The following is a 15,640-nucleotide window of genomic DNA, read 5'->3' on the forward strand; positions in this document are numbered from 1 at the left end:
CTTTAGATCAGGGCTTGATTGTTTCTTTATTGCTTCTTTTTTTTAAAAAAAACACCCTATTTTTTGGCTGACAATGAACAAACTAGAACTAGTCTGATTTTTGTGTGCAGGGTTTGCTATTAAAGCCTTTCAAAGATAGAATTCTCCACCAACATTAGAAAATAATCAATGTTGTGAGGTTTCTGCAATCATTTTTTTTCTTAAGTTGTATTTTATATTGGAGTTTATTGTCTAGTTGTATGCTACTCTGGTCATTTTAAATCATAAAAGCAAAATAAGAAATAAAATGTACAAGCCCGCAAAATTTATGGGATAAAATTATTGTATATGGATAATAGTTATTCTAGACAACATGGATTAATGGGATATGCAAATGCCACTTGGTGACAGCTATATAGAAAAACAATGTAGCTTCCCAACTTGATTATTGTGGCTCAACTATGGCTAATAGATTTTCAACCAGCCACTAAAATTCCACCTCTCTCTCTCTCTCTCTGTCATCTACCTACCTAACTCCCCACTACCCAGTCTAAAAGATGACCTGTGTCAAGGAAGGCAGCTGTGCTCACAAGTAAACTACTAAATTACATAAGGAACTTCAAAGGGATTCATGTGGCTAGATATATTTAATAAAGAGGATTGTGACTGAATCATAACTGTGTAAATACTACCGAATACCCACTATTTCAAAATCATTTCTGCAGACAGGTGGCCTCTCAATTCTGGAAATTATATGTGGAACATTCTAGAAGATACATTCACACGGACGAAAAGTATACTCCATGAGAGAATGTCGTGAAACACCAGAGGCCAAGGGAATGGTCTGTACTGTATAATTGGATCATTTTATAAAAGTGAACAGTTTTAATGACACATGCATAACACCAGTAGCAATAGGTTCCATAAAGCCAGAATAGTTTATCCTTTTGAAAATGGAAAATATTTATCCTGTAGCAACTCAGATAACGATCAAAACCAAACAGCCATGGATGTCATTTCTGTACTTCCTTATTGGATCTAACATGTAACTCCACAGTCTGAGAAAACCATGCTTTAAGTCTAAGTAAATAGCTAGTATGGATGACTTTTCAATCTTATTTTCATTGAACATATTGAACATCTTAATATTCTGGGAGTTATAATTCAGCAACATCTGGAGTGCTAATCCCCCCCTTTTGACTTACAAGATAAAGACAGAATTAAGCTCCATTGATTTATTATGGAACTAGCCTGCTTGTAAACCTGATAAGGATTGTAGCCCTAGAATAAATTGAATACACAATCATACATCAAAAGAAAACAAAGCAAAACAAAACAGACACTCATAGTTTAAAATATGTATGACACCATTATTGTGTAATTCACCCTACAAATGTGATAACATTGTATAAAGCTGCTAATTCTTGAACTAGAATGAAAGGTGCAGTCCCAATGTTGATCATTTGCTATATTGAATTGAATATCTAGGCTGGAACTGGGTGTAAACAATAACAGACTCCATAAGTTGATAGAAGTTGCTTTGTCATTTTGACGAATTATATTATGTAACTTTCTCTTTATTTGTGCTGCATTTTAAAGATAATTATATATTCTGTGCAGATGGTTAAGAATCTAAGCTAAACATTGTAACTTCTGAAGTACAGAATTATTTTAAATATGTTAAGTATTTAAGTATTTTTCCAAATTGTGTAAATCTGTTTCAAGTGTGCAACTGTATAAAACAAGCTAAAGTTCCTCACTATACAATAATTTTCTATTTTTCCTGACCATTTAAATTATTTGGTAGATCCTCCATTTGCAAATTATGTTCAAGAAATAATTGCTGTTAAGAATGAGTAATCACACAAAAAATTGTTGGTTATTTACTGACATGTACCTAGTTTAATTAGTGATGCAGCTAGAATAGCCTTCCTGAAAACACAGCCTTCCAGATGAACTGGAACCAACATCCAGACCTTCAGGCCACAATGACCACAAGACGTATTTAGAAGATTCCAGTTTAGCATGATCTAACATCATACAGCCGATTGGCGTGCAAGAACTACCAGTATTGCCAGTTGAGAGGTTTGGGAATTACAGAAACAATAATAAATGTCCAAGTCAGGAATGGACAACAGTAGTTATAGTTGCATCCATTGGGCTTTAAGAGTCTGTTTTCTATTGAAAGATGTAATTTGATTTGCTTCATTGTAACTGTGTCAAAAAGCTTTTTAAAATCTGGCCAGTGAATATAATTTTTTTGTGTTTACCTTGAAGGTCCATTTCAAATCAGTTGCTGGCAACAATTTAGTAGAACTATCAGCTCCTAAACTATTTTCAAAAGGTATACTCAGTATGAAATGAAACCAGATTGAGTTTTATAGCCTGGAGTTTCAAGTAGCATCACTTGGTCAGTATCTACCATTTAGAACAGGGGTTTCAAACTCGTGTCGTCATTGCGGTGTCACGTGACATATTGAGACTTTCTCACCCTTCGCTAAACTGGGTGGGGCTAGCACATGATGTGACTGGCCCGCGGGCCATGAGTTTGACATCCCTGATTTAGAATATCCCAAAGGTGCTTTTTCAAGAGGCAATTGGACTTTCTGTTTTTTTTTAAAGATGTTTCACTTCTCATCCAAGAAGTTTCTTCAGCTCTGACTGGATGGTGGGGAATGGAAAGATTTATACTCCTTGTAAACAGCTGGTCATTTCTCTGGTCTGCAAGAGTATAAATCCTTCCATTCCCCACCATCCAGTCAAAGTTGAAGAAGCTTCTTGGATGAGAAATGAACCAGTTTCAAAGAAAAGCCAGAAAGTCCAGTTGCCTCTTGAAAAAGCACATTTGGGACATGACCTGGATGACTGAGAATCTCCATAGACATTTAACTATTTAGGATACTTTCTAAATATGGAAGACAATATTTTGTGAATTGAGAACTTTTTCTTTTACAATTTAGAGGGTTTACATATTCACATGTGATTTGGTTTCTGTATTGGCAAAGGTTTGCCAACACTAATTGCAACATATTTTGTTCTGCTTCCATTAATCCAGTCTTGAGACAAAACAACATGGTTAGGGAAGAAAAACGGAGAACAAGTTCATATTATAAAAAAGCCCAGGCAATTTTTCTTTGTTTGCTTTTTACATCAATAAAAGACAAGTAAAATGGTGAATGAAAACAAATGCAACTCTTAAACTAAAAAATAAATATATATCCAGGTACCAAAGAGAAAAATTTAATGAAAGCCAAAACTGTTAAATATGGATTCTTGTTGAGAAAATGTCAATGTCTTTAAGGGTTCCCCAATCCCCATTATTCTATATTTAAGAAAACTGTAGTAAAAATACATATTACAAGTTAACATTTCTCAACTTCTTCAGCATCACTCTTTCTTTCCGCCCACCCTTTCATTGATCAAAAAAAAACATTTTAAAGATGAGTCCTATTATCCATGTCCTATTACCACAGCCTTTGTCCTTCCACAGATTCATTTAACTGGCTGGTACAATTGTTAGGCATGCCACTGATACGTTCTGCTTCAAAGACTTTGCATTTCTTTAAATTTCATGGGGCTTTTTTGTTTTTTTGGACCACACAGAAAGAAATTCTTGCACTCTTCTTAAATTAGGTTTTAAGGTGGAAGATAGTTGCAGGAACTTTTAAAAGTTCTTGAAACTACCAGAAATATCAGATTGTCCTTGACACTCAAAAGCTCTCTTAACAAAAAAGCAGGTTCGGTTAGGTGAATTTGGTGCACCATAAATACATACACAGAATTAAACTCAAAATATAATCCAAAACAGACGTAAAATAATAACAATAATAATACACCAAGAACAAGACCTTGAAGAGTTAATATCAGATGCTGGGATCTGAGTCTTGACAGATAGCTGAATGAAGTGATGGGGACAAAAGCTTTCCAGTGGCACTGACAGAAAGAAATAGCTATTAGGCATGCTGTGCCCTCATAAGGGGATCTGCATTTTCCATATTGCCAGTCTTATGAAAGTGCCATCTTAAGAGGAATGGAGGAAGTGGGTGGAACAACACAGTGTTGAATGGTAAAATCAGTTCCTAGAAATCAGACTTCAGTGGCTGCTTACACTTTATAAGCATATGTGATATATGAATGTTTGTTTTAGAGCCAGTTGTTAGTCACACTTGTGAAAAACAAAACAAACTCATGTCATATCAAACCCCACCATGAAGTCATTTTAGTCTATAGCCTGTGTTGAAGCCTTGACCATCTTTCCTCCATTCTATGCAAGTCTTATGTTTTGCACATTGTTTTCTGCAGGTCTTAGATATTACAAATCCCTGTGGAGTTTGCACTGGCACTTGGATAAAGGTTTAGCCCCTTGTAAAATCTGGTGTTATGATCCAGTCATGAGCAAATGCATATATGAGGATGGGAAATGTAAGAAGACTGGGCCTCCTCTGGACTAAGGATGAAGTGGAAGATTCTCTTCTTTAACACAGTTCTCGTCAGTGAAAAGTGTTTTGCTCTGCTCAAGTAGTTTATGTTCATGTTGGAGCTTTTATTTCATTGGGTGTGCTAGCATGCACATGACTGGGAGAAATACTGTTGACAAGTCCACTTTCTAGTGCTTTGGACATCTCTGTAAATTTCAGAATTTCATTGGAAGCTTGGGTTTTGAATCAGAGACCAAGTAGGAAGCAAGGTACCAGCTGGTATGTTTTGAGTGTTCCACTTTCATTCATGAAGATGGATGAGCTGGAAAACCAACCTGTTGGCTTTTCTGTAGATGCGGTTGCTGGCCAAGATTTGATTCCTGAATCTGATTTTAGTTGAGGTTTTTTTTTTTAATGGAACCAGCTGCAAATATTGAGGAAGGCTGAATCTAGGTGAATGCATTTCTTTGTTGGCATTATTCAATGAAATCTGGATTTATTCTCATGTCATAGTAAATATACGCAGCTCAGTTACTCCATGGGATATTCTTTAGATGTATTCCAGAAAGACCAAAAAGCTGAATGTATTCAAAATAGTTTGGATATTTAACATTAATTGGCAATGCAGGGTTCTCTACTCAAAAATCGCCACAGGAAGGAACATTTACAGAAGTGCAAGAATGAGAAAATGGCTGTTATTTGCCTATTCATTTTTGAGAAGGCAGACAAGGAAATGTGCTTGTGTGTACACATGCACATGCATACAAACGTGTGTGTGCACACACACAGAAAAAAACACATTTTCCTGGTTTTCCCCATGTATAGGAAATAGCCCTCACCTTAGGTGGTTGCCTGGTAATCTGTCCAAGTGATAGCCTATTAAATGCAAATTCCAAGAACACCAATTAATTATTGGCAATTAGTGCCAATATAGGTGGCACTAACCTCTACATACTTGGGATCTTGCAAATTTGAATACGCAACATAATTCATTTTTTTAAAAAAACTTTCCTATTTCTTTCTCCAAGTTAGGCTTTTCTTTCAACTGTCCTAGAAGTCCTTTTCCCATTTGACAGGGAAATGGTGAACTCCTTCAATACCCCTACTCAGGTTCATTGCAACAATTTTAACACATTTTGTTGCTCCAACTGACCTCCCCCCCTTTCACTGTTAGTAGTGTAGACATTTATGGTTTGCATCCCAAACTAAACCTGATTTAAAACTTTTGAGTAGGGCAGGGCTGATATTACCTTGACATCACGGGAATTAGTAATAAAAATATATATTGCACACACTAAGAACTTATTAACAACCAAGTTAAAAACAAAATGGCGCTGTCTTCCTCAGTGTTTCTGTAACCGTGTCTCAGGGATATCTCCAAATTATGTTCAGTCCAGTTGCCCTCTCCTTATTGCAGTACAGGTTGTACTTTCTTCTGCCTGTGGATTTACTGCAAAATAAACAGACACATACAAACACACAAAGAAAACAAAGGAAATGGATCTGCTTTCTTCTAGAAGATCCACTGCATTGTCCCTCTTCTTGAATGGTCTGCTTTTGGCCCCTTGCTGGGGCAAGGGAGACCCTGGTCTCATCCAGAAGATCCATCAAGGGACAATTATAATCCCGTTGCTCCCAGGGCCATCCCAGAGTTGTGACCCATGCATGGAATCTCCTGCATGGTTTGGGGAAAATCGTGGCTCACCACCCGTCCATTTTCTCCACTGCTGGTTCCTGCTGCAGATGCTCTGGGGAGGGTTGATGTCCGTATGGCTTCATTGATTGATTGCTGTGGGATCAAACAAAAACCCTTTTTAAGAGAAACAAGGGGGGTCTCCCCCCTGTCCTTGGTAATGTCTGGACAATAATAATATAAACAATTTCTTCAATTCCTTTTCCAGTACAGTTTTATAACTTCTATATTGAATTCATTTACTTCCAAAATACAGTTTATTTAATCCAGGAAATACTCCTGACTGCTACTAATAGTTGTATTTATCTCCAGCAATGTCAGCAGGTTGTGAAAGCTTATTGTAAGTCACAAATTAAGGGAAAATAGTTCATCTGGAAAGTGAATGAAAAATCACATTAATTAATTATTAACTGCATCATATTTAAAGTTTCTTTTGGTCAAGTCAAATGATGCCAGCCTGATTGGAAATTTAGATTCCCATTTATTTATTTTTATATAACACTAATATGGATGTGTTTTTTATTATTAAAATGAAAAATCAGTGGGCATAATAGGATTTCATTATTTTCTCAACTCCTAATTCTTGCCTGAAAAAAAAAAGAACAAATAACCCAATAAGTTTTCATTTCTCTTTCTTGGTCAGGTTCCAACACTGGAAGGAAGTGTTAAGAATTGGTATTCATGAGTGGGGAATCAAGTTCTCTCCCTTCTGCCAATTCTTTTCTGAAAATGAGTTTCTCCAAATTCTTGTTATCATGGGATAATATCGGGTTCCACCCTTAATGAACAAATAATTACTTTGTTAATTGTTTAATACTGTTAATATCATCCGCCTTCCTGAATCTTAAATATGTCATCAGTTTTGACTATTATCCCAAAGGTGTTTTTTCAAAAGGAAACTGGACTTTGTTTTTGCTTGAAGATAATTTCACTTCTCATCCAAGAAGCTTCTTCAGCTCTTAAGCTTCTGAATGAGAAGTATAACATCTTCAAGCAAAAAGAAAGAAAGCCCAGTTCTCTTTTGAAAAAGCACTTTTGGTACAACCATGATTTGAATGACAGAATCTCCAAAGACATTTTGATTATCATATAAAGATTAAACTTTCAGAACTTAGAGCCAAGGTGGTGCAGTGGTTAAATGCAGCACTGCAGGCTACTGCTAGATCAGCAGGTCAGTGGTTCAAATCTCACCGGCTCAGGGTTGACTCAGCCTTCCATCCTTCCGAGGTGGGTAAAATGAGGACCCAGATTGTTGGGGGCAATATGCTGACTCTCTGTAAACCGCTTAGAGAGGCCTGAAAGGCCTATGAAGCGGTATATAAGTCTACTGTTATTGCTATTGCTATAATGAACTTTCTGTTTTGCATGTATTGATATTATCAAAAGGGCTGGTCATTGGCAGAAGAATAGCTAAAGATAAGCTGAGAAACTAAATACAAATGGTGCAAGGAACAGGTTATCTGATTTAACAAACCCTGAATTAAAAGGTTGAATTCAGGGTTTGTTTATTGAGGATTAGATTCCATGCCTATGTTAGGCAGAAAAATGCTTGGCTTAGATATGGTCATTTAGGATTCTTTTCTTCATCAAGCTAGATAGATACACGACATCTGAAAATATGTGGCATATCAGTTAGGAAGTTTGCTTATTGCTATTTACCAGAGATTTGCAAAATTGGTTTGCACAAGTCTTATTTCATGATTAAGATCTTCATTTCTGTAAACTCAGTGGTAAAGGAAGCTGCACTAAAAGAAAAGTCCCCTCATGGTATTCTTTAAAAATATGTAGATTAAGAACCAAAGTGAACTTACTAAAATTAGTTACAACAAGCAAGGCACAGATTGAATATTCATATTATTTCCTAGACATCTGAACTGAAAGAGGGCAAAAGCTGTACTGCTCCTGATGCTTCTTACAAATATAAACCAACAACACATTTTTATGATTCGGCCAAGTAAGACTTTTTTCCACGTAGGAAAAGGAATTAATATTACATCTAAAATAAAGCTATGCCTTGGGCAGTAAAATGGGCAGCATATACATTTAATAAATAAATAAAATCTCCAAGCTTTTTGAAAAAAGTGTTGTAATTAAGTATACAGCTACTATAATTGGCTGGTTTTGAGGTACTCAAGTCAAGATTATGTATGCTTCAGAGGTGGGTTTCAAATCCTTGTGCTTGCTTGCTTGCAAGCAACATTTCTACACATGCACAAAAGCATCTGGGTGGGTGGGCGGAGCCTCCCACAACCACCACTACTGGCTCGCCCGATCTGGGCCGAACCGAGAGAAACCCACTTCTGGTATGCTTCATATGACAGTGTTAAGAGTAGCCTGAGCAAGTTTAGGTATGTAACTGCCTCACAGTTGCATAAGAAGGATAAGGCTTCTTATGATTATCTACCTGAGCTATACATATAAGCAAAAAACACATATCTGAAATTTGTGAATTTTTCCTAAGCAGACTTTTCTTTGGGCATTCTCAGTATCATGGAGCAACTAAAAGCAAATTGTACCATGGGAAAAGATAGTATTGTATTGACCAGCTGCATGCTTTGCAAACAAATAGTCCCTAGTTTATTCTCTGGCATTTGAAAATTGGCATTGGGACAGAATCTTCTTGGAACCCCAAAAAGTGATTTCTAATCAGTGTAGACAATCGCAACCTAAAAGGTACCAAGCTGGAATAAAACGGTTTTCTCCCTTTTGTAGATATCAAACTCTGTTCTTAATTAACCAAGGATGGACTCTGAAAATGCTTTCCAAGGCCAGCCCAATTAGCCTTGATCTCTTCCATTTTACTAAAAAAATGTGGGACAATTTACTAACTGTTGTGATTGATGAGGACCTGTTGAAGTAAGGAAGCCTGCAGAATCACTGTCAAATTAAAAATATTACTCCCTAGCTATTTGACAATCCTGGCCACATGTCATTTTCAGTAAACTGCCTCACTCAGCTGAACACTAAACAGATCAGTCAGATAAAAGTCAGCGCTGTCCCTAAAATATTGACTTTCTATCCTAATCACCATCCCGGTTGGATCCATTTCTAAAAGCATATTAGGAGGCTGGCTGGTATCCTAAAGGTGTGAAAGGCCTGTGAATGTGTTGCCACCTTCATCCGTTTTGATTCACTTCTGGACTTGTAACAAAACTCGATTAAGGCAACCAGCATGGCTAGTCCAAGACCACCGATGAGGATGTAGAAAACCCCGGCCACGTTGCTGAGACTCAGAGCGCTTGTTTTGTCCTACAAGAGAAAGGAAAAGGAAGAAGGGATGGGGAGGAAGGAATGAAGTTATACTTTATCTTGACAAACACAAAAGGAATGCTTAACCTGATAACACTGGGGAGTTCACCACTTTTAAAAACACATAAGACATCTCAATTTCCTTTGGTTTTTACCCCACCAAACACACAAAGGCTTACCCCACCAAACACACAAAGTTGATTAAAGGTTTCAGTGCGTTTGCAACCTTTGGAAATGATTATGTCTAAGACATCTGGAATTATCACCCTTAACTGCTTGATCACCTTTTGCCAAGGCATTGTTCCCCAGTCATGCTGAACTGTGATCATTCAGATTATCTGGAGATGATAAGAATTGCACTCCCATATATGGGCACTAAGACTGGAGAAAACTAACATATGTTGCTTCAATTATTGATAAAAAGATAGCTACTCTGAGCTAATATTGATTAGTTTCCACTTTCCCTCTCCTAAAATAATTCTCTCTCTTGGAAATGCCTCTTCTTCTCTTCTTTGACTATTTCCCCCGCAATTTCTGTTGCTAAGCAACAAATCAAAACTGCTTGTTTTAATCCTAACATGTTGCTTGCCTTTTGTTCAATATTCTATTACTGTGACACTAAGAGGTTCTGCCTTCATTGCCTCTGCCTTTAATAGAGAAATGATTTTGCATGTATGTTATGGTGCATTTTAAAACTTAATGTTTTATTAATAATGGGAATTGTTAATCATCAATTAAACACTTTTATTAGAAGCTTATTTTAAACATCTTTTCTCTCCATAATAACTTCGTAAACTGGTTCTCTCTTGTTATTATATGCATAAAAGAGAGATTGTTTTGTTGGGGATTAACCTGAAAATCTAAGAAGAAGTGCTTGAGCAGACAAAAAACAATGTTATAAAAATTTGAAGTCACAGAAACATTCCTATAAGGAGTTTTCAGAGTTAAAAACTAGCACAGAAGGATTTCACATATGTGCATGTTTTTCAGAGAAATGCAGGTATTTCTGAATTCTCAGCAACACAGTGCTGAGATTTTTCATATATTTATATTTCTGGTAAAAAGTGACTTGTTATGCCTAGTTTACAATGTTTATATTATCATTATTCTTTCTAGATATATTCATGTTTAACCAACTTTCATCAGAACTTTATAACTTTGAGATAGAGGTAAAGAACTCCAGTACAAAACAAACTCACAATAGGTGGCTTCAGTAAACTATGTTTTGAGCTATTAACCTAGGTACTGCATTGCATTGTTAATTGCTTTTCAGAAATTAAGAATCTTCATAGCAGCAAATTTCCAGCAAACAAACTGGGTGAGTTTCCTTGAATCCTTAGCAAAAGAAGTTTTAGATGCAAATTTCAGGAGTTAAAAAAATCACGTTTTCCCCTGAGTAAGCCAAAAGAGAGTGATTGGAAAGTTGATTTTGGAAACTAGCAAATGGACTAAGGGTGCAATGATTTTGAAATAAGATATTGAAATTAATGATTAAGAAACCTTCCTCTGGGAAAATGCTATTTTAATTGTTATAGAATAGAATTTTCTCCTTTTTCTATTTTTAGTGTGTGTTAGTTTTTACTGTTTGTTAAAAACTTTAATAATTTTAAAATAAACCTACTTTCAAGGATTAGATTAACATTCATTTTATATTTACATTAAACATCCACTCACGGATGCACATAGACAAGGGAAAATGTGAAGAATGAATGAGACTTTCAAGATTACTTGTGTTTACATTTCATTCAAATCTCATGTTTTTAGGTTTTTAAAGGCTGAGAGGTAGTGGTTTAGTTGAATACAAGTGTCGTAACCCCTTAAATGGGATTGTGTGGTGTCAGTGATATATTATCACAAAATGTTCATATACGTTGTATTTAAATAGACTAAGTTAATCTTAATTCAAACTGCAGAAAGATTCAGACTTGAACAAGAATCATTTTTAGAGAGCATGTGCCTGTTAATTCCCAATCTCACAATATTCCACAAAACAGGGGAGGAATAGCATGCAAAATAGGTTTCCCAAGGCCGGTTGAACCTTGCCTGGAGAAAGATATTGAGCCAAATGCAAAGAGATAATGTCACAATGTAGATTTATTTTGGAAAATAAATACAGAAATACTTCTGATGCTTCCTGTAGCTTTTCGGCTCTCACATTTTCTCTGGTAGAAGGATGTAATTTCTAATTGCAACAAGATTCTTTGGAGACTGATGATTTTCTTGCTGTCACCAGTCTTTCCTGGTTGGAAATTGGCACCAGGGTCACAAGCACACATGGCAGAGGCAAGGAAGTAATTCCTGCCTGCTGTGGCTTGCTTTGTGTTAGATTCATAGTTATTGAAGAGGTGTGAGGCCGGTCGCAAGTCAAGGACCTAGCACTTTGCCTTCCTGACTCTATAAGGTCTTACTTGCTGTTTCAATCCCAACCCCTGATTTAATAGTATTAATAACAATAGGGCACAAGGAAAGGCACCAATCCCACACAATAATGCACAAGAGAATCAAAAGCCTGTTGCGGAGCAGCAGAACTCTGCCATTTGTGCTTTGTGACAGATGCCTTCCCAAGGAGCCTGCCCATCATGCAGCCAGCTTATTAGTGGGAGTCTAAATGTCACAGCTTGTCTCCTGCAGAGGGAGAGTGACATCGGAGGGAAGAGGAAGGCTGGCAGGTAAAAAGTAAGCAGCCAGCCCAGGCTTTGAGAAACACCAGCATCGTTGCCATAGTGACTGGGCCTTGCTTGCTTCTCTTCAATCAGGGGCAGCTTATCCATCATCTTGTTTGTTAGATATTCCCCCCCTTCCCGGCTGACAGACTGTAAGAGGTTTCCACCAAGGTCCTCTGTTCCGGCGGGAACAGGGATTGAATCTCATTGGTCAAGAGGTCTGACAGATCCCTTTAAAAGGGGATGCTGCCCGACCATTCTCCAGCCGGATGTTTACTTGACTTGCAATAAAGAGCTGTTGTTTACTGAAGCCTTTTGTGCCTCCTTTATCCGATCTAACATTGTTCTTGGGGTCTTATGACAAATAGTCCTTTAGGCTCAGGTTTCCTGGGTCTCCTTTCACCTTTTGCATCAGCGAGAACAAGACCGAGGCATTTAACATTGCTCTTTGATATAGACATAGATTTTGAATGCTTGTGGCCAATGCCCTAGATCCACTCTGAGCAGTGTGCCATGGAAAGCTGTTGTTTTTAGGGGTTTTATTTGTGATTCACCAACTGTGTATTCTTTTGTGTTCCAAGGGATTTCGTCTGGATCAATATTTGAGAAAGCCATTTCTCAAAAGTGCCCATTTCTACATATCCTTAGAAGTTATTATATGACACTGATAAAGCAAGGGATGTGATAATAAAACTTCTAATTGTCTTCCTGAAAGAAGGGTATATCAACGGGATATTTATATCTGTATGGGACATTATATCAGAATAGTAATTGCATTTAATGTGAAAAAAAATACACAGATGGAAGACAGACATGATGTAACTAGGGTATGAATAACTATGAAAATGGACTCTCAGGCCCCACCAGATGAATATGAATAAACACTCTCCTGGCCATAGCTGCTAACTGCTCTTCAAGGACCTCTAAACTGCAAACCAATTCTATCTTGTGGATTGCAACCTCATTCAGAACTCAAAACCCATGGTACTAGAAAAATCAGAAACACTCAGCCATTCTGTCTTGTCAGTACTGAATTTAAGCCTGTTTCCACCCACCCAGACCTCAACATCATCCTAGGACAAGAATTTAACAGTTTGCTTTGAGAGGTCAGTCTACTGATGATACCTGTTCATAAATGGTCTTACCAGTGGTTTCATGTAGATCTTAAAGAGGAGGGACAAGAGTATCAAGTCCTGTGGGACCCCCCCCCCAAGTCAGGGGCCTGCCTTGACGTCCCTTCCCCCATCTCCTAAAACAGAATTTAGGTACGGGTTTATAGTCATAGATTTGGCGAGAGTAAGCTCTTGATGCTCAGTTAGGTAGAATCCTTTAGCGATCAGGCTGATTCCCTCTGGGCATGCCGTACTAGCAATGTGGGCAAGAAGTCTACTTCTGTGAAATGCTGAATGATGGTGTCAAGCACTGTACAGAACACTACTTGTTATACTAGTGTGAAACTGGACTGACAAGCAATGGAAGAAATAAATTATATATTAAAGCTAGGAACAAATAGACTTTTGAAATTCTCTATGCTATTTATGTGCCGAGAAATTGGATGGATAATTTCTTTCACATTCTCTAGAAGAAAGATTCATTCTCCAATTTCTCAAAGGCAAAATTCCTCCTTAGTAGAAACAGTACCATAACTACTGCAAAACAAACTGATGATCTAAGAAAAGACTTTTGCTGGGATTTAATTGTGATGCAGGAAGATGGCAAAGCTGCAGATGAAAGATGGGACATCCACAGACATGCAGACAGACACATATATTTTGGTTTCCTTATCACTTATAATATTAGAATATGCATTTTATATGTTTCTTAAAAATCTCCTTTCCTTTGCAATATTTCTAAAGCATTTTCTCTTTGATCAAATGACATAGCAATTCTTAGAGGGAAAAATACGTATGTACCTGACAGTATTTATATACTATGAAGCCAATGCACTTTTATAGGTAATCCAGCTCTAGAAGGCATCTGACTGGGTTTTGTACACAATCATAGATTTTAAAGCAGGCAGAGGACAAGTAGCATGAATTACCTTATTTAACATACAGAGCAAACAATAGGAAGGGAAAGGGAATTGTGTTCTATTCAAGGTGGAAGGTAGAAATAGACTAAAAGAAGTCAGCTGGGAAAAAGAAAGTAGGAATACTGTTTGTATGTAGACATTTAATGGTCTGCCAGGGATTAAACTCATCATTTGGGAGAAAACAGCTAACAAAGAAATTGACAAGAGATGGAGCAAGACAGAATGAGAAGCACAAAATCTGTGTCTGCCTACATCAAAGCTCTTTCACTGAAGGTTTCTTTCATTTTTTTGATTGCAGCTTGACCCAGTTTGGGGCTCTAGGGATTAGCTGAATGTCAGAAAAAATGACAAGGAAAACTTATAGTTCTTAATGCAATTTAATATTCATATCTTCATAATTAGAATATTGAACTCTTGTAGTTTTTAATATTTTAATAAGTTGCCTATTTCGGTATTAATATTTGTTCATGGATGGTTAAACTTTGCCTTCCTTATATTTTATGTTGAATATCTGTTGACTAGTGTTGGGGTAGGGGAGGGAGGGAGGCATCTACTACACAAATCATGGAGTAGAATTTAGCAAAATACACATTGCTTAAAGTTGCAAGACCCTATCTAGGTCAGTCTCTGGGACCAGAGATTTAGTCTTTTGAGCTTTTGGATTCATGTTGGAGGGCATCCTTAGGGAACTTATCTCTACAGAAATGTGTGCTTTGGGTTATTCTATGTATCATAGTTATGTGGTGCCTTCCTATTAGTTGATTGGTGTGTTGATGGCTGGTGATTGGCTGTTATTTTCTTGTGCTACCAAGTCCTCAGCTCCTAAGTACTGATCCAGATTGGATCTTGCAACATTATCTTGGGACATGCATATTTGCCTTCATTCATTGTTTTAAGTTTTCTTCCTTTTGGAAGTGCCATTACAAGAAATATGTTTCCAACCATTATTATTTTCTGCATTATCTTTCCATTCTTTAAATTTTCAGTTTTATTTCATAGTGATTTTCCTGTTTATTTCCTTCGTTAACTATTGGTAGAACAAAAATAAGAAACGGAAGCAGTCCCTATTGTAGATGAAAAGTGCATTGCATACATGGTGGGTGAGCCAGGTAACATGTTAGGTTTTAAAAAGAGATATATTATATTAATATTATATTTTCATTCCCTTTCAGAAATGAAAAATATAGATGGGGTAAACTAGATGTCCACTGGTATTATCACTGCTAATCATGTTTTCCATGACTGTTTATAAAGATTATCTTATACTTCTTTAGAAATTAGACTTGTATCATTTGAAGTTGGATTAACTTCTGAACAGAAGTTAACGATGATGAATATGATTATATAACAAACACTGTAGATTATTTTTAGAACTGATCTGATCCTGATTTAGTTCTTCAAAAAAGAACTAATCTTTTGATATCTCTTGCCTTTCTTTTGATATCTCTTGCCTGGGTAGCTTATTGCTCTTCGAATTACTTTAAAAGACAGAAAATACACTCCATTGCTTTCCTTTAACTCATTTGTTTTCCTAAAATGTGGGTTCTATCTACAACATTATATTACTTTCATTCATCACTATCCAAACCCAAAGAAATATTTATAC

At 36.7% G+C, this 15,640-nt stretch overlaps 1 protein-coding gene across 3 annotated transcripts in view; it reads right to left on the reverse strand.

Annotated features, from left to right (window-relative positions):
• Nucleotides 1–3,080: 3,080 nt before the first annotated feature.
• Nucleotides 3,081–15,640, reverse strand: part of GRIA1 (glutamate ionotropic receptor AMPA type subunit 1) — a 242,069-nt gene continuing 229,509 nt past the window's right edge. For 2 of the 3 annotated variants that reach the window (XM_014071070.2, XM_014071069.2), the window contains exons 15-16: nucleotides 9,205–9,339; nucleotides 3,081–6,207 (exon numbers count right to left, since the gene is read on the reverse strand). In XM_014071070.2, coding sequence (XP_013926545.1) covers nucleotides 6,016–6,207; nucleotides 9,205–9,339 — 327 coding nt within the window. In that variant the 3' untranslated portion in view covers nucleotides 3,081–6,015. The remainder of the gene's footprint in view (nucleotides 6,208–9,204; nucleotides 9,340–15,640) is intronic. The other variant, XM_014071071.2, reaches the window with a different exon arrangement.

Source organism: Thamnophis sirtalis, unplaced genomic scaffold (genome assembly GCF_051295495.1).
Source record: "Thamnophis sirtalis isolate CommonGarterSnake01/CBP01778 unplaced genomic scaffold, rThaSir2_p1.2 scaffold_3, whole genome shotgun sequence".
NCBI classification, from domain to species: Eukaryota; Metazoa; Chordata; class Lepidosauria; order Squamata; family Natricidae; genus Thamnophis; species Thamnophis sirtalis.